At 37.6% G+C, this 24,193-nt stretch overlaps 1 protein-coding gene across 5 annotated transcripts in view; it reads right to left on the reverse strand.

The window, feature by feature from the left end:
- Positions 1–24,193, reverse strand: part of CPED1 (cadherin like and PC-esterase domain containing 1) — a 144,661-nt gene that overhangs the window by 9,814 nt on the left and 110,654 nt on the right. For 4 of the 5 annotated variants that reach the window (XM_041421015.1, XM_041421016.1, XM_041421013.1 and 1 more), the window contains 2 exons: positions 13,736–13,853; positions 8,373–8,509 (listed from right to left, as the gene is read on the reverse strand). In XM_041421015.1, the coding sequence (XP_041276949.1) occupies positions 8,373–8,509; positions 13,736–13,853 (255 nt within the window). Of the gene's footprint in view, positions 1–7,811; positions 7,939–8,372; positions 8,510–13,735; positions 13,854–24,193 lie in introns of those variants that run through there. The other variant, XM_041421017.1, reaches the window with a different exon arrangement.

Genomic DNA, 24,193 nt, shown 5'->3' on the forward strand with positions numbered 1-24,193 from the left:
CACCAAACTAGCACTAACACACCCCCACACCCCATGAAGGATGCAGCTGCTGCCTTATTTGTAGAGAGATGGTCATTCTGCAGGTTCAAAGGGGAAAGAAAAGGGGCTTATGTGGGTGGAGGATAATCTGAATAGAGTCATGTCATGTGTGATGTGACCACCAGAAAGCATCATGGCCTGAAGGGAGTTAGAAATCCTGCCAGGATGACAGATGTATGTTAAGTACAGCAGTCTCTGCTCAGCTACCCTGAACTTGCAAATGAATAAAGTCAAATTTGGGTTTGCTCCCACTCATTCTGTGGATTCCTCTGAAAAAACAAACATATCTGTATGGGGAGACCACAGAACCTAAAGTGTTGTGGGAAATTTTTTTTAATGCTATTGCTCTATTTTGAGTGGATAGGGCTAGCATTTCCTTCTGATGAAGCAGGTAATAGAAGATAAGTCCTAAGAGTAGGAGAACCCAGGTTCACTGTGGGTTGCCAATGAAACTGTGTGCAGAATCAATCACCCCAATCAGCTCAGCCAGAAATCCACAATGAGGAGCAAACACGTAAAACTGGGATTAAGAAATCCCACAGAGCCATCACACAGGAACAACCCTGCTCCCTGCACAGAAGTATTCAGCTTCTTCTACCTCCTCTGGCACTCAGATAGTTGGCATCCTGCAAGTTGGGATTTTGTTGTTTCATTTCTTAATTTGATTTGGAGATTGGTGTTTTACCACTTCCACCTTGAATATTTGATTATGCAAATAAAAATCAGAGAGCACAAGATGACACAGTTTAAGGATATATTTCCAAAGTTTTTTTAGAGATTTTATGTGTTACAAGCATTTGGGACTACAATCATCTAACACATCTATCTATCTATCTATCTATCTATCTATCTATCTATCTACCTATCTATCCCCTTCAGGAATGTCACAGCTTTGAAAACTGATTCCATTTCCCACTATTAACCTATTGTGATTAAAAATAAGGAACAACAGTGTATCAATGATACTTCCCAGAAAAGAAGGAATTTCAGAAGAGCCTACCCTCATCTGATGTTAGGGGCAAGAACGGGCAGGACAATGTCTTCAACCTTCCATGCCTTGCCCATTGTGGGCTGCAGAGAAGCCCTTGACAGATTATGTGTGGTAACAGATTAAACAGATGAAAACTAGCAATGAGCTCATAGAGGCTCTTCAAACTCCTGTCCTGGACCTCTCAAAGCCTCTTCACAGGGGAAATTCTTAAACAGCTGCTGTTCATGTTTGTATTGCATGAGCATTTCTCTCACACGCAAGGGGATTTCCAGCTTTTTACATCATGTCAGAAGAAACCTCTTTAAATCAAGCATAACATGACTCACAGAAGTCATGGGATCCTTAGATCCATGGAAGGACTGGTTGGATATTCTTTCTTTTCCTCTCTGACAGACACACAGACACATACACACATAAAATTATTTACAATTAGGAAGACAGTCCATGCTTACAGTATGTCCCAATTCTAAAGTAGGTTAACTTGAGGTTTTAAGCAACAATTCTTTTAGGTAGCAAAACCTTTTGATTCTCCAGCCTGTCTATATCCATGACAATTTAATCTCCATTTCATAAGCCTATCACTGTAGTATCTTGATGCATATCTCTTTAAACAGCAGTTCTCAGATATTTGCAGGCAAGGACATCATGAGCCTGTAATGTGGGTGAGAACACTTCTGTAAAACCCCAACACATCATTAGCAGAATAACAAACAGGCCCTACCAAGTTACACACATACAGCAGTTGGTACAACATACAAGACCTCTTCTACTTCTAGTATCATATGACACCATTTTGTTATCTCAGCACATGGGAATTGCAAAGAAGCATATTCAGCTATTAATTACACAAAATTGGTAGACTGGACATTTTAATCTCATTCTAGTGTGACTAGAATTCCCATCATTTTTTCCTCCTAATTATATTTGATCTAATCTCACCTACTACTGATTTAAAAGAGCAGGACAACTTCCATGGGAAAAAAAGAAGAGCCATGGCTAGTGTCAATGAATAGGATGCACAGATATCTTTTTTGCCAACATTATGCATCCACTAGCAGGTGAGGTGTGAAGAGTCATGCCAAACATTTCCTAAGTCTCAAACACTGCAGAGCATCAAACAGAGCATCAAAGATTAAGATCTCTTTCCCCTTTGTTTTTTTTTTTTTTTTTAATGTCAAAATTAGAGCAAAACACATACACACATCCCAATCCACACTATTACATGATTTAGCATTTTAGGGCTTTGCAATTTTCCTATACCTTCCTACATAGGTACAAACAATGGACCCATTAATTAATTTTCAGGTCTGCCCTGGGTACCTTTCTGGCCAGGTCTGGAGAGGGAAGGCTGCTGTGTGCAGTCATTTAGTAAACCCCTACCAGAAGAAACAAGTTAGTTACGATCATGTCTTAAAGTGGCAGCTCTAGTCTGGAAATGCTGTGATGCTGGGCACCACCTGAAAATATCAGGTGGGCTGTAGCATATTGCTGTCTTGTTGTCCTGATGTTCTGAGAATGTGAAATGGGTGACAAGAGTCAGAGCAGATTCCTTTAGAGCAATTAGTGTAACTACAACTGTTGAGGCCCTGACATACTTCTTCAAATACCGTCACAAGACTGATGAGACTGCACTTGGCCTATTTCCAAATCAGGAATAAGAAAGACAGCAATATCACACTGGGTAAGAACACAGGTTGTACCACTAGGGAAATTAACCTAGACTTTTAGAAACAGGTCTGCTAAGAGAATAGTCAAGGCTTGCTGCAAGTGGGAAAGAAAAAAATGAGCCAAAGTGGACTTGTAGTTGTACAGAAAGACAGATCAAAAGGGGAGGTCATCCTTAAAGATGTCAGTCAGTTACAGTAACCAGATTAGCTTACAGTCATGAAGCCTTTGCTTGTTCAAGTAGGTATGAGCCGTATCAGGACTGTATTGCTGGCATCAGGCAAATTTGTTTAACTCTGTCTTCTACAGTGAAATCACAGTTGTTTTGAAAGGTATGAAAACTAGGACTGCAGTATGTGAAATCTATGGTCCCTGCCCTCTAGCTCTGAGATAGAGCTCTAAAGTCTGCAGTCATCCTCTGGAGATGTGTGCTGGGATTTTGAAGGGAATGCTCTCTCATAAGTCTAAAGAAGATCTCAGATAAAAAGACAGGTGTGGATTTCCTGTAATTTGATGCACCCTGGGCTGGTGGATGCTTAGCACATCACCAGCACATCTGCATACACATTGCATCCATTCATTAAGATTTGGTCTGTATCCAACCATCTGCTTCCAGCCATTGGCTCAACCATGATGTGAGATGTGTAAATCCTGGAAAAAACCCCAAATTCTTCTTTTTCTTCTCCTCAAAAGAAAAAAAAATCGAAGTGGGCAAAGAGGAAATCTGTAGGTAAGCCTACCCTCTTTCCAAACTGCCCTTGTGCAGAGCTGGCCAAATACATTTTGTTATGGTATGCAGGCCATTAGAAAGCATCTTCCAAACTCCACCCTTCTCTAGTCAGATTCATTTTTAGCAGATGCTTGGAGGACTTAAAGGCAAAAATAAGTGGTGTTTAGCCTGAGGAAGAAAACCTATGTCCTTCAACTAACCAAAGAGTTCTGATGAATTAAAACAATCTCTCAATGCAATTGAACATATGGTAACTAAAACCACATTTATTTCTATACAGCTAGATTAACTCATTGTAGTTACATGTGCCACGTAGTATTCAATATGTTTTGAACAAAAGGCGCAGGGACGATTCTGTATTTATTTCTATGACAATAATGAGGAATGTGATGGCTTAGGTGTTTACAGTAAGCCATATCTCTTTTTTTACAAGTCTGGCACAAGACTTAGTCATGTACTCTTCAAGTTGATGGGGCAGGTGTCTGCAGGATGACTAAATGATCAAACATAAGGTTGTAATTTTACCATAAAAAGAACAACACTCACACACAGACAGATATTTTTACTGTCTTCTGTTGCAAATATTTTGTGTGAAAAACTCCATTATAGCTTAAAGGCTTTGAAAGACTTTGTAAGCATAGTGGAATTCACTTCTCAACCAGACCTATCATTAAAAATTAACCACACTCGGGAAATTTAAACACCTGTAAGTTCAAAACACTACTTAACTCTAAAATATTATTAAGAAATCATAAGTTAAAATTCCTGTTTTAACAGCTGAATTTTAAGTACTTCAGCAAATATTGCCTTTTCATATTTCCTGTTCTTAATTACACATGACTCAATGGTATTTTATTATAAGACTAAACTCTGGTTAGTATTTCTCAATGATAAGCAAAATATATATCCCTCCTGCTATTGAGACCAACTTTCTACATACTGCTAATTGAATAAATAATAACCTGTTAGAATCCATTTTTAAAAGTACAAAATCAATCTTGTACAAAAATGAAAGCATTATCTTAATATATTTGTATATGTCTTACAGTAAAAAGTCATTACTCACAGTTGCAGAGAATTTGGTTGAGCCAACATAATACAGATATTTTATTATTATGTATAATATTTTATTATGATGAACAATTTATTTGATTCAATTAGGACATGTATATGGAGTTCCCTAAGAATAAGACAGTCAGCATCTCATTACCCTTAAAGTGGAAGAGGAAAAAGACTACTGATATTAAAAGTGGACTGAAAGAAAATCTACCCAGCCAGAACAACCTTAACCTCAGCACTTCAACATTTTCCTGTTTACTATGTATGAAATAAGAACATATGACTGACTATTCTTGCTAACACATCATAAAGCAAAAAAAAAGGCCTCATAAAACTGTTTCTGTGCATGTACATATTTTCTCATGTCTCCATCAGCTTGAGTGTTATTGTTTCACTACAGGTGGTCTTATGTTCTCATGAAACCAAGTGTCCTAGTTTTGGGTGGGATAGAATTAGTTTTCTTCCTGGTAGCTGGTACAGTGCTGTGGTTTGGATTCAGGATAAGAATAGTATTGGTAACACACTGAGGGTTTTGTTGTTGCTGGGAAACACTTACACTGAGTCAGGGACTTTTCAGCTTCTCATTCTTCCCTGTCAGAGAGAAGGATGGCACAGGAAGCTGGGAGTGGACACAGCCAGGACAGCTGACCCCAACCGGCCAAAGGGATATTTCAAACCATATGGCATCATGCTAAACATCAAAACTGGGGGGAATTGGTTGGGGGGCAGCAGCTGTGCTCTGGGATGGGATGGGCATTAGTCAGTGGGTGTTGAGAAGTTGCACTGTGCATTACTTTTCGTATTTATCATTATATTATTATTATTATTATTATTATTATTATTATTATTACTACTATTTTCCCTTGCTCTTTCATTCTATTAAAACTGTCTTTTTCTGAACCCACAAGCTTTATCTGTTTTCTGATTGTCTCCCTTATCCCTGTAGACAAGTGAGTGAGAGGCTGTGTGATGTTCAGCTGCCTGCCAGGTTAAACCAAAACACACAGAAACAACTTAGTTCAAACAGTTTTTTTATGCACACAATCAAAAATAGCAGTTAATGATGATGTGAAATCAATTGTAACTCATAGCCAGGGAAATGGATTTCGGTTACCGAGAAAGATTATAAAGCTCAGATGAGCTTTGGAAAACAAATCAATTTTAATATAAGAAATAAAAGCAGCCTGGAGTTAGAAAGGAAATTAGAAAGCATTTTTGAAGGCTTAATTATGTTGCAGGTAGGAAAGAAGTGCTCTGTTTGGGTGACCATAAATATATTTCAGAAACATTGACAAAGGAATACAAGAAATTAGTGATCAAGAGATATCTGCTGCCTTTTACCATTGTCTATGACATTCGAGAAAAATAGAAAGGCTGAGCTTAAAGACACATTTGATCTTCCATATCCTGCATTTCAGTCAAAAACAGCACCCACTTTACATTGTAATTCATCACTTGCTGAAGTGAACACAAGTCAGGAACACATCATAGCACAGCTTGGTGCTGCCAGCAAACTTGCTGAGGGTGCACTCAATTCCTCTGTCCATGCCAACAGCAAAGATGTCCTGTGTAAGGGATTTTTAACTCCAGAGACCAAACCTACACAAGCTGAATATTCAAAATCCCTGACTAAAGAGGCACACAGGTTAGTTGAGCCCATTTTGAGTGGACACATGAATGAATTCTGTTGTTCTTAACTAACTTCAACAAACAATGTAAATCAAACAGCATTCCAGATCACCTCAGTGTCCTCACTTGGGTTAATGATTTTTGCCCTTTTATTTGGCACTCATGCTTTTATTTTTGACATCTACTTTTGTTTCCAGCATTGAAACCTTCTGCTAATTTTATTACTGAAACTATGGTATCTTCAGTTTGAGACATCAGAGATCTCAGTAGTACTTAGAGACAAGGTATATAATTAATCAAAACTAAAATCACAATTGAGAATATATAAATATTTATAGATGGTTATGAAAATTTCTTTTAAAATTAACATGTATTTGTTCACAAGAATTCTGTCTTCCTACTGCTCAACAGCTCCTTTATAAAAGGTCCAGGTGGCTTAAACCTATATAACACAGACAAAAGTATTTTTCAGTGAGCAAATGAAAAAAAACCCCACTTTTTCTACTACATTGCTTGGGCAGTGTAAAGTAATTCCAAAGTTTGACTTATGAAAGGCAGAATCAGGAAGATTCTGCCAAGCAGGGAACAATTTGTATTCATCTGACTTTGGTAGGAAGAAAGCCTCTCTTAGTTCTTGAGTTGTATTGACACAAAGGAGTTGATCTATTTATTCATTTGGTAGAAGAAGCAAAAATGTTATTGCAAAATTCTAGATAAAACTAAAATCATTACAAAGTTATGACAAAAATAACATCTGAGAGAAATAGGAGAAATATACCAAAAGGGGAACATGCTTTAGAGTGATGACTTTAAAAGAATAAACCAATTCATTATACATCTGTGCAAAGGTAACAGAGGTAATTCAGCAGATTTCTACAAAGCAGCAAAGGTTATCAGACAGTGTCAGGAGACTTCTGTAAAAGACGCAGAATGGGAAAAAAGTGCTATTAGTTACAGAGATTTTTCTCAAGATGTTAATGTAGCTCACTTAGGATCTGGCTGTCATCTGACACTAGAATAGATCAGTGACCTCAGAGAGTTAGAACATAATGAAATTTGAATTAAGAAATTAAGCTTCACAGACACTCATTTCATTCACTTGATTTTAATAAATCCTTTACAAATGCTCTCCCGTTTTTGACACTCATGAATATGAGTGGTCAGATTTGAGATGTGGAAATGTCAGCAAATCCTCTCAGCAATACCCTGGTAATCCACGTCCATAGTGGCATATTGTTCCTCTGCTGTCCTTCGATTGCCTGACCAAAGGATGGTTGCTTGTCAAAGCAGCCTGATGTCCATGGAGATGAAAGACCAAAGAAAAGCAATTAAATTCTTGGATAATGTTTTTCTGTGGTCAATCCAGAAGAGATTGTTTTATACATGAGGAGCAAATTGAGCTTCTCCTCTGTCATAAAATGCAATATTTTTTTAGAAAAGTATTCTAGAAGTAACCTGCAGCTCTATGGTAACAGAGAAAACCACAGGCAGAAATAAAGCAAAACGATAATAAAGTACCTTGTGCAGGGCAAGAAATTTATCAGAAATTAAGGAGAAAATGTTAATTGAAAGACTATTGGTTTTGTATTTGTCTATATGGAAATGCTCTTGGATTTTATCAAAATGCCACTTTTAGTATCTATTTTCTTACCTAGGCAATACACTTTAAAGAGCTTTATAACAATTAATTACTTACTTTCTGGATACTTGTATCCTCAGTAAGGTACCTGAGCCTCAGATCAGAGCTCTCTCTCAACAGTATAACAGTCATAGCATGCTTATTAAGGAGACCTTGTATTTCCAAGCAATCACTTTAGAAGCTTCACTAAAAGAAAAGAATGTGCAAGAAGACTTGGTAAGATTAGTGTGCACAAGCAATGCCATGCATTAGGTATGCAGCAGAAGAAAACCAACTTGCATGTGAGACAAAACTGTAACAACAACGAAAATACGTCCTCCATTTGCCATCCTTGTGTACTCTCTGCAGGTCTGACTGGTAATCACACACACCTTGGGTCTTGAAACTCCAGTGGTGTGACCTAACATCCTCTGTGAAACAGCAGCACACAACTGTGCCTGCATATGAGGCTACATTAGGACTATGGTTGGTTTTCATCCCTGTGAACTTTTCACCCAAATATATCTCTAGTTAAAAAGGGATTTTTGTCACATATCAATCTTAAAAATGTTTTGAAAGCTTCAGGACACTAAATACCCAGGTAAATAAGAATGAATTAAAATGTAAAGCCTGGTACATACCCTTCTGCCCTCCATGCAGCGCTGGAGCTCGGGCTTGGCCAGCACAGAGTATCGGCAGCCGTGGGGCTGCCAAGTTATTGCTCTCCAGTCACAGGTCCTGTTGTCAGAGCAGCTGAGGCAAGGGACAATCCATTGCCCTGGAAAACAGCAATGAATGTCAGCACCTCCTCTGTATTCTTCTGAGTAGTTTTATTACACAGGAAGTAAGATATTTTTGGATATTTTACTCATGTATGAGTAAAAAAAATCATAAGGGAGTTTCCCCTAAATTAAATGCCCTCCAGCCCTTTGAAGAGATTATTTCCTGTCACTGTGTTATGCCCTTTTCATTTAGTTAGGGTGGGAGTTTTTTTCCTTTCCCTGAAAGAGCTGCAAATGCTCAAATTTGACAGCCATTTAGGGGTTCATTTCTCACTCCATGTTGCCTTTCTTGTAGCAGCTTGTCCTTTTGCAACTGAAGGGATATGAGAAAGACAAAATGGGTGAGGAGGATGAACGCAAAAAGAAAATATTTATTTTTATTCTGAAATATTAATTCTCATCTACAGTGAAACATCTAAAAGTTGGATGTATGGTTGAGAGCAATTGATATAAAAATGAAGCAAGATTAAGACTTTCCTTCCAAAACACTAATTTTCTGCTAATTTGTGAGAATTCAGAGGACTGTCCCAGACTACACAAATACATTTCAGAAGATGACAGTAAAGTGAAATTAATAACACATGTGATTTATTAGAGCTTGATCTTATTTACAAAAATGATTTTGAAGATTATGAGCACAAAGTGATCAGTGAGTTTTAGTAATCCTTTATCTAAGGTTAAATGATTTTGTTATTTTGATTTTCTAAAACTATTCCTTTGCAAAATCCTACTAGAAGCTTGCAGGATTTAATTTCTGAAGGAAGACAGAAAACTTTTCAGTTGCCTTCGTATTTGAATGAACAAAAGAAACTATTTTTCTAGATCTTATAAATACACAGTGCTGACAGTATCTCCCAGTGCCTACATAACTGCCAGCAAAACCTTCTTTTGTTCATATTAAAGGCATTACACAAAGAAGAGTGCAGAGGCCTAAGGTCCTTGTGTCAGTGCTACCAGGCCTTTCTACCACAGTTGGGCTTCTCACCACAGCCCAGAAAACAGCCCCAAAATCAAATACTTGGAGATTGGAGCTGGCCTTAGAGTCTGTCCCCACCACTGCTACCAGGCAGCAGCTCAGCCAGCTGCGTCTGATGGACAGGAAGCCACAGCAAAGAAACACAAGGCTGCCTTTTGACATTTCACCTGGCCAGGGCCCGAGGGGAAGGCTCAGTGAAGAAACCCTGGAGGATCCCTGTGGCCTTGAGAGAGTCAGCTGCTACCTCAGGAGCAAGAGAATTTCCAGGGAGGCAGCCTGTGCTTTCACTTAGGCAAAAGTCCAAGTGACTAGGTAAGTAGCAGGGTGAGTAATCTTAGCAGATAAAGAAGTCCTTCTAAATAAAATCATCAAGAATTTTTTTTTTGTATGGGAGCCTGCACAGGTACATCTAAGGGACAAATACATCCCACAGTGCCACAACCATGCAATACCAGTTTCTGGGTGCTCTGCACAGCTGCCCCTATTTCTGCCCTGTACAGAACATACACCACCCTCAGATGCACTTGTAGATGATTTGAAGAAAATTATAGCAGACTGAAGCTAAACAAACCCTGGACACTGGCTTTGAGCACGCTGTGGTTCAGTGAGAATAACCCAGCTTGCCCTGCTCCCATGGGCACGGGTGCCTCGTGGAGGCTGTGCTGAGCAACAGCCCATTTCACAGCATGGACAGAGGAAGGAGGGACACTCGGGACCATGGTGGGAGGGTGCAAGCAGGAAGATAGAGATACCCCATGCTTCTTGCTCACAGGAGTTTCAAACTTGCATTTTCTGCATCCTAATGATGCACCTGTTAGGGGAAATATTCCCCACTCAGCTAAGGACCACTTTAAAGTTCAAAACTCATTAGAACAGGAAAATAGCATGCTTGTAACCTGGTAATTTTTGTGTGAAAAGAGATCTGAACTTTGGTCCCTAAGAAAGATCCTATGTAGAATTTTTATCAAAGGGTTAAATTAAATCTTTATCTGAAGTTACAAAGGGGATAATCAGGTGCTGGAGAAGGGAGCTCTCTTCCAAATGAATACCCTCCTCAGCTGGGACACCAGAGGCTGAATTCAGACAATTTCTCTTACTGTAGCCTCTCAGTGCTGGCTGTTGTGAGTCCCTTATTCATGCTGACCCTCCCTTGGCTTTGAGGTCCCTTGTTCCAGGCTGTGGCCTCCTGGCTACCACTGGGGCCACGAATACATTGACCTGCCAAGATTTCCATTGCCACTTGTGGATCTTGCTGTTGGCTCCCACGTTGCAATCCATGACTGAATGGTCATTCCCAGCTCCACAGCAGTCTCATGAGGAAATCAAAAAGTGCCAGGTCTCTGATAAACCAGCAATAGGTGCCATGCCAACACTTTTTGCTGCTTTGTATCTTTTGACTAATAGAGCAGGGACAGAATGGTTGGTTGGTTTGAAGTCTGGACTCAGACCCTGCCACAGCTGTAGAGATCTTAATGAATAATCTGAGATATGTTTCAGGTAGTGAACTATATTTTGAAATTATATGAAAACTCAGTATTTTTTTCCTGATGTTGTAATTTTTCTTTCAACCCAAATATATAAAAGCTCTGGCAATGTCTAAAACTTATGAGATTCCTCATCTTATGGAATTTTCTTTTAAACATCCCATACTTTTACGAACTGATTTTGTTTAAGGTAATAAACTAGAAAAGTAGAACTATATAAAATGACTATTGAGGAGCCAAAATATCTGAGCAATAAAAGTTTAAACTTTGGCAACTGAAAGTGATAAGTAACTTTTGAAAACCTTCTTTTAAATAGTTTGGTTTATATTCAATAGCTCCCTAGGTATATTAATGAAAAACATAGATCAATTTTTGGCATAGGCTAAAGGTTAGCAGCAAATGTAAAAAGATTTGAGAACATGGATATACGGAGATAAATTCATATTTTTAGGAAGCATTAGCATTTAATGCTAACAGAATAATTCCTGGTTTTGTATTAACATAATTTTTTTAATGATGCATGAAAATGTATGCATTTTAAATCCAACTATTATGAACTTTTCCTGTTGCAATTTCCCAACAGTTGGTCAATGCATTCTCAACCTTTAAAAATAGGACTGTGTTAAAAGATAAAATGAATCTCATAGTAAAAAAGAAGACAAGTGAAACATTGCAAACAATATTAGTTTGGAAATTAGGCTTATTTTCTATAGCAATTTTAAGTTGCTCTTTCTTCACTTATATAAGTAAGCAGCACATAATGCAGCTTTCAGCACCATTTCAATCAGGCAGCATTTTGTGGTGCTTCAGGCAAAAGCATTTACACTGGTTCTACCAGGCAAGGGCAAGTCTACCAACAGTTAAGTGAATGAGAGCAAGAGAAACACACTGTTAGTTTCCTCACAAACTAAAAATTGGCATCATCAAACTTTTATGAAAACCTGTAAGTAGGAGGTTTCCACAGGAAGGGTGAAAGCTGGATTTTGGCTCATTAGAGTCGTTATCAGTTGTGTACATAAATCTTCTGCTTAAGATACGAGATTAAACATTGCCAGTACTCCCTAAATCTGTTCTCCTAAAATGGCATGAAAAGGAATATGCTCTCAAAATAATTAGGATTGCTTACTTTCCCTTTAAAAAATATTAGCCTAAAATTGAAAGTTTTAACCAATAATGGCTGTATACTTAATATGATAATTTTGCTTTTTCTTTCTGCCTCTTTCATTTTTATTTATCCTTTTACATTGTCATAGCCACAATTAAATATATTTTGCTTTCAAATTTAAAATCAAAGTTTTTCTATAGTGCCAAACAATCATCACAATTTTAGCTTGGTAATTCAAAATCTAAATATTTAACCTACCCTGATGCTAATTAGTTGATTTATGACTGCTTTCCTTTTATATTTGGTGTTTATTTGGTACCCTAAGATCTTCAAAAAGCTTTTTCTCTGTGAATAGTCTACGGAAGTATTTTTCTTTTTGTTCTAGCTGTATTTATGAAAAAAATGCAAAAGCAACAACTATGTTTAAAAGGACATGACTTTCTACAGAATAAATAGCCTTAGGCCTACGGACTTATGTCCAAATTGAGATTTATTCCTTGCAACCAAATGCCACATTCATTTAGTTGGACATCAATTTAGGTCTCTGCTAGACCCAAATCCAGACAGCTGTTGAATGCAGAGAGATATCACACAGAATTATTTTAAACTGGATACAGTTGTAAGAAGAATGGAAAGTGGGACATCATTAAAACATATGTGTCATAGCAACAGAAAATTAGAAGTGAATCTGTGATATCTTACACACCAGATTTTGTTACTGCTACAAACCACATTTCTATAGACTGCAGTAACCTGATTCACCTGCAGGAATTTAGCACAAGTTGGGTTCTCATGGTCTCTTTTAGTTCTCTTCCTCTCTTTTCCTCTGAGAAGCCAAACACACAGCTAATGTTTGCTGACTTCTGTATTATTGGCAATGCAACAATATTGAACAAAGAGCTAATTTTGATATGATAGCCTGGTTCAAACCAGATATGATTCAAGGAGAACTTCTGAAAGAAAAAAGATAAATCGTAGGTTCATTCCGTGATGTAAACATGAAGGAAAGACGCTTCCTCTGTTGTATATTCCAAATTGCGTTTATTGATTATAAGAGGGACAGAGAAAGAGAGAGAGAAAATGTATAAATTAAGTGTATATTTGATAAGGTGTTGAGCTTCCCCTAAAGAACAGTTCCAAGGTGACTAGGAGAGGAGAAAGTTACTTCAGTGTTTGGTTGGACCCTGAATTACTGTCTCTGCTCTATATCAAAGGATTAGAAATGAGTCATGAAATCCTGGTTGTACTGAACTACAAAGCAACCTTCTAAATTTCACTAGAAATAATGTCAGAAGAAGTAAGGTAATGTCTTTATCTCTGCTGCTCCCCCTCAGCTTCTGTACATAGCTCGAGGACAGCGTATGACACCTACTTCTGCAGAATTTTTTTAATAATTCTGAGGGGAAATGACATTGCTTGGCTTCCCTGAAAACTTAACTTAAGAAATACTAGTGCTTTAGCAGGGAATTTGCCATTTGCCATTCTTCATTGCCAGGACTAGTATACCATTTGGCTGCTACAAATTTGGAATGATTAGTTCAATTTATTGTGTGTAGGTTGGTGCATGTCCATAGCAAAGAGTTAACATTGTTTCTAGTTTTTCTTTGATGAGGTGCATAAGTTAATTTTCAGAAAAAAAGGGGGATAAAGTACAAACCTTTTGTGTCTCCAGCTTCACAGGTCTTAAACACTGTTTGTGAAATTGCTGAGAGGTATTCATGAGAGAGAGGTTGCAAGCCACAGGACTCCTCTGGGCGAATTTTGGAACCACAGTCCTGAAATAAATAGAATCTGTGAAAATGATAGCACTGGGCCCATTCACACCATCTTGAAATCTTCTTCAAGAGTAAAAAAGTTATTTGGGGTAGTTTCACAATTAGTTCATCCTTAGCTCTTCAATATGTAGTTTAATATGAAATTTGGAATCCTTTTTCCATTCAGACAAAGGTTTTGCAATAAATTATCCCAACCCACAGTAAACATACAAGATACTACATTTGCTAAAGATACAAGAAAATTTCTTAAGGCAAACATACGTACCTTTCATGTAACATCACATTGTCTCTACATATGATATAATCTCTACCTATTTGCCCTTAGGAATTTTGTATGCCTATTTGTAGCCATATGGGATTCATTTCTGTGATGAAATGCCCCAAAATAGCTTCAGGAGATACAGGTGCTTAAAGGAAAAAAAAAATCTATTTGCTAAAATGGTACTAAAATTAATTTCACAACTGTTACATAGTATCATTCACTGCTGCCATGAAATTATGCAACATCTAGGATGCTGTGCCTAAATTGCACCAATGAGCAAAAGACAATTAAGTCCTAATAGAGTCAAGGTACTGACAGCAGAAAATGTGCCACTGCACACAGTAATATGAACACACAGCAATATGAACACATCTTGGAATTTTGTAAATACTGGTGGTTCTTGATTATGCAATCAAAAGGCAAGATGAAGTAGTTGTATCACAATTATTCTGATCTCATTGAAGTCCACGGTGGTGAAAAAAAAATAAAATAAAATAAATGTTCCCAGTGACTTCAGAGGTTTATGGTAGTATTTGTGCATAAATAAGCAACAAAACAGTGGTTATGTGTGGGTTGTCCTGTTCTCTGCTTAATCTCTCTGACTAGGGAAAGATGTTATGACAAAATGAATGGCACAGTATCTTCTAGTATTGAACTGTGTTTTGGAGTCTGGGTCTGGACACACTGTACAGCTATTTGACAGTATAACTTCAACTAACATTAACATCACAAAGTTCCTACCTTACAGTAAAACAATTTGCACAGGACTTCACAAGAGAGCCCCAAATTCCTGAATGTGCTGCTATTGTCCTCAACATAGTGCCACAAAATAACAGGGATTTTCTTGTTCATTCTGCCCAGAGTATGTGTTTAAGCAAATAGAATTTTATTTTAATCACATTTATTGGGCAATACCATTAACAAAAATTTTGTGTGGCTGGTTTTCTGCTAATTACAACCAACATGCAGGGAACTATGTAACTGATTCCCTTTGACTTTGTTGTATTTTCAAAGTAAAGGACACTGCTTGCATTTAATTTGCTATTCACATCTAAACTGTCATGTCATGAGAGATTGTGGATCCCTGAACAAGACTTATTTGTTTCATTTTTACCTTTGTAGGAGACCAATCCTTTACCATCATTGACATACTTAATATAATATGCAAAATGAATCGGTGGCAGCTACAGATTTACTGCAGCTCCATAAATATGTGGCACACTGAAGGTTTTTCTACAAGCATGTAGATTTTTTTATTGTTTTCTTCAGGTGCTGTGGTGACATGACATCCTTCTTTCCTTGCCCAAAGATGAAACATCTTGTGATCTTAAGTATGTTTACAAAAGATCACCCATGGCAAAGATGAGAGCCAGATATGTAAACTTAAATGATAGTTTTGCTCTGTGTCTGTTCTTCATGCAAACGTTCATTCTTAGAAGGGAAACATAAAAAGGCCCTTGTAATTTCTGGATTAGAATCAAAAGAAAAATTCCCTTCCATTACATTTGTTAGTGCACATTAGGATTGACTATAAGATCAGTGTGGCTTTTCAATAAACTTTCTTTTATCTTTATGGAAGATTTTCTGGACACTAGCAAATAAAAGAGGAATAAAGCTTTCTTCTGTACATCTATATATCTTTCAAACAACATCAGTTGATACTTGGAGAGTGAACATTACTGGAGTCCATCTACTTATGTGAAGTGACAATTTCCTTGTCTCTTTCAGATCACACTATACTGAACCTGATTCTTCATAATGTTTTAGTATTTAAGAGATGTAACAGATTTTCAAGCCTGTTACACTACTGAGTTTTCTCAATTACTGCCTTCAAGTTATTCGGGGCTATTAGTTCATGGTATTTCATTTATTTATAGTCTGGGTGCCTAATTTAATAAGAATTTTGGTTTTTAGTTCACCTTTGAATTACATATAACTAAATTTCCTCTCAATTATTTACTTATGCATATCCATATACATACATATTTTTACTCAGGCATACATGAATAGTCAAAAAAACATCATAACCAGTTTCAAAATTACACAGGTAGAGACAGAGAGAGAGATGAACAAAGCATTATAAAGCTGACCCACACTCATGCATGATGATGTGGGATGAATGTCATACAGTGAAGACCACTGTAGATGCAGTAATGCTTCAAATTAAGGAATCTAATTTAACTATTAATGGATTTTTAATCACTGGTGTACCTTTTTCACCATCTCCACCTTAATGAAAACTGATTACTCTGAAACTGCAGCAAAAGGAAAGAAGGTAAGAAGCCCTTGACTTTCCTGGGAGAAGTCATATCATTAAGGAAAAAAATGTCCATCTGTTCATTTTAACAGTTGGTGCTCCAGCAGCGACAAAGCACCATAACAAAAATAAAGTTACTTTTAACATCTACACCTGCTGCTACCTATCAGATCAAGTAGGCATTTTTAAACAGAAAGGAAGGCTTTTCAGTATTTTTAAGGAATAATCCAACTCTGTTCATTCACAGCTGTGGCTAAAAACATAATTTTTTGGTGGAAGTAGACTTATGTTAATGAATTGAGTGCTTTGGAAACTCCCACCCAGAATGCCCCATACAGGCTCTACAGTCAGTAAAATACCTTATTTTTTTACTCAGTAAAATACCTTCTTGCATTTGTATGAAAACCCCTAACAATCAATGGTCTCAATGCTGAAAACCAGGCAATTTCTTCTTCAGTACTTATTTCTGAAATTGTACCTAGCCCAAATCACTGAAGACTACCCCTACCATTCTAATAAAGGATCAGTGTATCAGACTGTTTTAAACTAAATAACAAGAGGAATGTAACTAAGATCATAGGAATTTGTTTCAGTGTTGCATACAAGCAATATGTAGCCAAAATCCTGCATATTTTTTAACATCCAGAACTCAGGCATGGCTGAGAACTAGTGGATGAGATAAACCCCACAGAGCGTCCTTGGTAAAGGCGTGAGACCCCTCCACCCGTCAGCTCTGACCCTGCGGTCTCTTGGCCAGCACTGCCCATCAGCCTGGCAGGTCACCCAGCCACCTCCTGCAGGCACTGCAGCCCTGCCTCCTCTCATGGTGCTGCCAGGGCTGTCTCACTCCTTTTGACTGCACTTGAGACATGACAGAATAAAGCTTCATGTGAAAGAGCTAATTTAGAGTGCTTTTCTGTTGGTCTTTGTAGGCTCACTGACTGAACTTTATTGCATCTGGTTCTGTTTAAGCTGATCCGAGTTTCTCATTAAATCCTTCCATGTTTCTTTAGTCCATCTTTTTCTACTATTTTATACATTACTAAAAATGAGTGAAAAGTGATTAAAAATGATGCTATGGAAGGACTTCTAATAAAATTAGTCAAAGAGTGAGCTCATGAAATAGGGAAACTACATATTATTGCTAGGGAATAAATTGTGGGCAGATGGATTAGCTCCACTCTATCAACTTAATATGGCAGGAATAAATGAAGGAACAGTTGGCATATTGTCCTCTATTCAACTGTTTCTCTCTGTCCAGCTGCATTATTCAGTGATAGATGAACCTCTAAGGATCCAGAGGTTCAGGCCAGTTCAGTTCAACACCCAAACTGACTAGATTGAACTGAAACTTGTGTGTGTACAAAATAAGTCTAGAGACCTGTCATAAGAAGAGGCATTCTCCCAAGAAATTTCAGTTCTCTACTGCTGTTGGATGGGAAACAGTGATTATAATTATCCATCAAGCACTGTCTAGGACATACATAAAGACATTACCTAATCAAAAGACAAACAAAGCCATTAAAGAGAATATAGAATTAATGGGATGAACTGATGGAGTAACATCCCCTTGTGCTGCAGCTATGTTTTAAAGCAAAGAAATTGTATTTTATATCACCATAGTATTTTTTAAGGAACCGAATAATTTCTGTCTACAATAATGGGATAATTGTTCCCCAATGACCTGAACAATTGTCACAAATAACACATTAAAAGACTATGAGATGTTAATTTCCACACAGATCTGGTAGGGGCCATAAAAATACTTTAGAAAAGGAGTCTGGGCACTCCTGGGTGGAAAAATGCAGCTCACAGACATCAGTAGGAGATTGGGAATGATACAAAAAGCTGAGATGCTGGTCATGTTGTCAGGGCATCAGAGAACAGTTTGATATGTGGACAAAGTACAGCCATCAGTCTAAATTGCTTTTAAGTTCTTAATTGTGCTACTCATGTTGTTACTATAATTATTTTTATTGTTTCTTAAGAATAGAAACATAACCTAAATTGCATGATTTTTGTCAATCCCAAATTTCTCCATATAAAATTTCTTTGAGAAGAAAGTCACATGCTTTAACCAGTGACTGAAGATTTTCATAACTACAGAGTACCTTTACTAACTGCTAAACAAATTTTGAAAATCCCTGTTTAAAATTGCTGTTTATGTGGACAAATAAATTTCATCCTGACACTACAGCAGATGCAGTGTCTTCCTCTGCCCTCAGAATGCTAACCTCAGAGAAAGCTATGAAACTGTTTCAAGAAAATATTACAAGTTTCATAACACTAGTTTAGTATCTTTCATGTGCGTGGGGAATATAAAAGAATCCTTTTAATCTAAAAATGGGATTCAATCCCATTTTATATGCACAACATCAGTTAGACCCTATCTGCCTTTCTGCTCCCAAACAGTTCAAAGTGCTGCATTTGTGAGCCATAGAACAAAATTAGTCACATGAGACCTAAAAAACATGACTCTTAATCTAGCAAAGTCTTGTGAAATTATCATTCTGAACAGCTCAGAGAACCAGCAGAATTAGTTGAACTAAGACAACTGAATGTGAAATCCAACTCCCAACTCCAACATTAAGAACAGAATACTAGAAACTTCAATTTTGGAAAATGTTTCAAAATGTATCTAATTATAATTACAGATGGGTTGTTTGGTTTTTTTCAGTATTTGTAGTTAATATCTGCATGGATTTTTCAAGTGCTTTCTTAGCGAACATGTTTTCCTCATGAAGCCAATGATATTTTTCCCAAGCAAGAACAGTGATGATTTCCAGCTTGTATGCTTTATAAATAAAGTACACAAAGCAAGAAAGAAGATGAATTAAAAGAATTTAGTATTTCCCCCTCCCTAAAAAGGAAGATAAAACAGGAACAAGGAATAGTAGATAAAGAGAGGCATTTTGCTGTTTATGTTCTGGTGGTTTTTAGTTTAAGAAGTGATACAGTAATGTTGACCTGGAGACTTTTAAGAGCTGCATCAGTTTTCGATTCCTGTTTTGTCCTCTTCTCTGCATCTATAGTTTTAAGTGCAAGCTCTGAATGTGAACTGACTTGAATTTTGCCAAGTCCACTATCTGAAAATGGGGAATAGCTTGAGAAAAACATGGGCTTTGACAGTGCAAAAAGTAAATGTCTTAAGTGATAACCAAAGGAATTATTATGTATTTATGGTTCTCTCAATAAAGTACTGAGGGGACCCTGATTTTTTTCCCTGGTAATTAGGTAAAAAATGTTCAATATTAACTGGGAAATCCTACAGCCTTGTAGCTTTTTATAAGGAACATTCATCTCTACCCTCCCATGTTCAGGGTATATGGCATTCACAGATCACACTGCAGAAAGATCTATACTCTACACCTCCTAACTGCAAGAAGCACTTGAGCTCTAGCCTTGACCCTTTGATTTTAGGCCAAGTCCTTTATATCACAGCCCTGACAAACACAGCAGAACTTCCCAGACTGAAAAATTATCACTACAATCAGAAAGTAAGAAAAGGGATGAGTGAAAGGATGAGTTGAAAAGCATTACTGTTCCTTCATGATTTCATAAGTTGAAATACTCTGACAATGAATACAATGCATTGAAAAAGCATGTTAGCCTGGGACTTGGTCCAGTGAGCTATACATCTGCCAACACTACTGCTGAAGCTGCTTTTCACAGTAAGCAATGCCTGCAGATACAAACTCAGGTATAGTGTTTCAGGGTATACTGTAACAAAAGTACTTCTCATTTCATCACCAAATCCTTCAGATGGTGAAGTACATTTATTAACTTTTTTTTTTAATTGAGGGCTTGGGGCACACTAAGGTTAGGATTTGAAGGAGTGATTTATGACATTTGAGTCCAATTCACAACTCTGCCTCTTATTTTCTATATCTTGGAGCTCCATTCAACACTATTCACCCTTGTAATGTATCATCTCAAAACCCTCATTCAGTTACCACCATCCTCCTAAGTGTCTAATGTTCTTGTCTTGAGCATAGGCAAAGCCACCCACAGCTCACAGAGATATGTAAGTCGGCCCCTTCAGCACTGACAGAGTTTAAAAATCCCTTTGCCAACAATGCTTGATCTAATGGGTGTTCTCAAGACATGTTAGTGGGAGTGTGCAGTGCATAAAGCAGTAATTGGTATTTCCCTATAGAACATCTTCCTGTGATGTAGAAAACACAGTTTTAAGTCTGCCTTTCAACTGATTGGCAACACAGATTTCAGTTCAAGCTCCCAGTGTTTTCTCTCCAGTCAGGAGGCTACAGGGTATTCTGGTCAGTTCTGTCTCAGGCTCTCACCAGGAAGCTGGCTGCATTTAATTGTGTGTGCAATGCACATTGTGTATGCATTGTACACACAATTAAATGCTGACTTGTAAAGAGCCTTGAACCCAGTGTGTCCACAGACTGGGTGTGTACAAGGAACACAGGCTGAAATTGGATGGAGGGAGCACCATTATGTCCCTGATAACTGTGTCCCTGATAAGAGCTGTATGAGAAAGGACTGACTGAAGTAGGTACTTAGATCCCTGAGAGATCATGTGGTGATTGAAAGAGATTGCTCTGGATTCTCTTCGACATTACCTGAACATCAGAAAAGGAATGTAACATTGATTTTTTTTCAGCAAAATATTAATCACGAATAGCAAGCCTGGTGACTGCCAAACAAGATGCAAAAGAAAGGAATTCTGCAAGATCAGTTCAATAGGACCTCTGATTCTGTTTCTTCTGCTTCCTTTATTTAAAACAAAAACAAACAAACAAAAACAAACAAACAAACAAACAAAACCCCAAAAAAACAAAAACAAAAACAAAAACCCCAACAAGGAACATCAGTATTTCCTCTCACTCTAATTTTTCTAAACTGAGCTTAAAGGGGCCCAAAGGGCTGAAAAGGTATTAGTGAGCCATGGATAGACCGAAAACAAGATTTCAAAATGTAAAGTAATGTACATAATGTTGGCTTCAGGGCAAATTAAAATGTTTTTTGTTTAAGGAATTACTTCACACACTGCTTTATGTACAAATTCCCTTCTCCATGATAAGGTATGTATTGGAATACATATTACAGCCACACATGGTCTAGGGACTATTGAGAAAGACATTTATACAGGCTCAGAAACATCAGGTAGAAGACTTCTGAAATTGTTTTCCCAGACAATGCCAAAAAAGCCTGTGAGTTCCTGCCTTTCACATAACGACAGAGTCTACAAAAGCATTGAAGCTTCACTCTAAAGGAAACTACGCTTGTATGTGTGGGCAACAGGAGGAATTTCTGTTTACACACCTACAGTCTGCACTGACACGTGTTTGCAGAGAAGCCATGGGCTTTGATGCTGACTGTCTGTAATGACGCCCCAGGGAACACACAGGGTTAGATCCTCAGAACAGTTGTATTGAACACTTGATTCATTTGAGCCAATTCCCAAGAGCCAAAACCCTCCACTTCAGACAACAATATTGCTGGTGAAAGGACCTACTCTTGCTCACTGGTGAGAGTGCTCCAAATGGTTTGTCTGCTCAAGCATGAACTTAAAAATATCACCCAACTATATATAGACAGTCTGGGGGACACGAAGCCCCCATTGGGTCACACTTGAGCCTGGGGACATTTTTCCTGTGGAAGGCCACCTCCATCCACTGCTGCTTCTCATCCAAAAGGTGCCAACAAGAAAAGAGGCACCTGAAATAGGTATGTGTTTATTGCAATGACCCCACTCTGGGCAGGGGTGATCCATACATCTTGAGTTTTCCCAGCAGCTCAGTGGGAGGCAGGTCATAGTGCCTGGCAATCTTGCAAGCAGCTGCCTTAGCCTTCTTTATTTGGCTCTGTTTTTAAAGTGACCCATCTCTGATAAAGATCCAATCTCTGAGGTTTTTCTGGCCAAAGATCAGACCCTTCTCTCATTAAGTCATTAGGCTGTTTGCTTAAGTTAATCAAGAGACCCTGAGAAATTATATTTTTAGATGGAGAGCATTTACACAAATCTTCCTAACTTTAACCAGCAAATACATAATGAAAAATCTATTATTGATGTAAAGTTTAGGCAATGTTGCCTATACAAGAAATGTGAGGGCTAAAACTAAGAATATGTAAATGACACTAGAGAAAGTATCTGTACAAATGTCTGGGACACATGGGCAGTGCATGGATAGGTCTCCATCCAACACTATCCATAGCTCCAGCTGCAGCTACTTATATTCAGAATGTGCTGTATAAGCCCATGGTAGAGCAGAAAGTATGACTATGACTTTATGTTTGAAAGAGAGACAGAGTCAGACGATAGGAAGATTAAAGAAGTGATGGGGTTTTTTTCTCCTTTCTTCCTCTTCAGTTAAAAGCTTTGGCAAAAATAAAATTACTTGAAAGGAATTAAGTCAACATCATTTGAGACTAAAGTTTCTTGGAAAACACTCATAACAGAGACTGTATCAAAACAGAAAAGATAAACACATTTACAGACAGAATCTGGTTATCGTTTATGCTTCCCTTACACCACACTGTGGCTTACCATAAAAAAATAACATAATGAAGGACTGATTTGACTTTGAAAATCATTATGTATTTCATTCAAAAGAGCCTTTGAGTTAGAATATTTTCATTGATGTCTAATAGCTGTGACCAGCACTACATTTCACATATTCCCAGATACTCATTTAATATACACAGCTGGGACACAGGAGTGAGACGGGTAAGTTTGCTTTCCTAGAACACCTAAAAATCTAGCCATGTACTTTCTAAACTATAATGGGTTTCAAAATTACTCTAATGAATTTGCAGCATACTGGCTGCTATAATCACAGAAGTGAATATAATGGATTTTTACTAATCATGATTTCTTTTAAAAGATACTGAATAAAGGTTTGCCTTCTGGTGGACAGCAGACTGAAAATGCAATCTTACAGCTTGATGGCTCACTGAACAACAGACTGCATGCAGGTAGCTCTCACACATGGACAGAAACAGATTGCATGCAGTTAGTGCCAAATAAGCAGGCTGAAGTTGGAATGTACTGTGCTTTCTCCAACAGCCTTCTTGCAGTAATTTACTACAAGTACTTTTCATTCAGCTAAAGCAATCAAGCAGCCAGTAGTTGAACAAGACCTCCCTCAAAAAAACCAACTACTTCTGAAAACCAAATGATGTGCTTAACGACTATATTTATTCTATTGCACAAGGCATGGTAAGTGATGCTGAACTGAAGTCTTGCTTTGATAAATATTGAGATCACATTACCACAGAGATGGGACATAGTGGAAATAGAAATAAAAAGAAAAAACCTTATGAATCAAAATTTAAGCTCTGTCAACAATGTATTAAGGCAGCTAATTACATCTTATTGGACACAGAGTTTCCCCTGACCTTTACAAATATTTTCATACAGAAATTCCTTCTCCCTTATAGGGAGACATCTGGAAGATTTCTGTGATTTACTTCAGGTCTGGGGAGCAAAGAGGATGCAAATAATGCAGTCAGCGTAGCACAACAAACACAAATTAATCAAAGTGACTCAGATTGTTTCCACTGAGATGTTAGAAACATGTTAACTACTGTTTTTCTCACAAGGATAGAGGTTACACTTGGATCTGGGCAATGTTCCCAGCCCAGGTGAAACTCACTCACCAAGATTCATCACTTCAAACAAATAACTCTCTGTAGAGCTGTGAACTCTTCCACCTTTCATAAGTATTTTGAGTCAGCCTGTGAGGTGTTTAGTGTTTAACTTTCTTGTGTCTACTAATAAAATTAATTACTGTAAATTCAGCTTTCTGGAGATGTGGAACAAGTTTTTCCTTCAGCAGAGCTGGCATGGATACA

This window comes from Onychostruthus taczanowskii, unplaced genomic scaffold (genome assembly GCF_017590055.1).
Source record: "Onychostruthus taczanowskii isolate IOZ18803 unplaced genomic scaffold, ASM1759005v1 scaffold68, whole genome shotgun sequence".
Taxonomy (NCBI): domain Eukaryota; kingdom Metazoa; phylum Chordata; class Aves; order Passeriformes; family Passeridae; genus Onychostruthus; species Onychostruthus taczanowskii.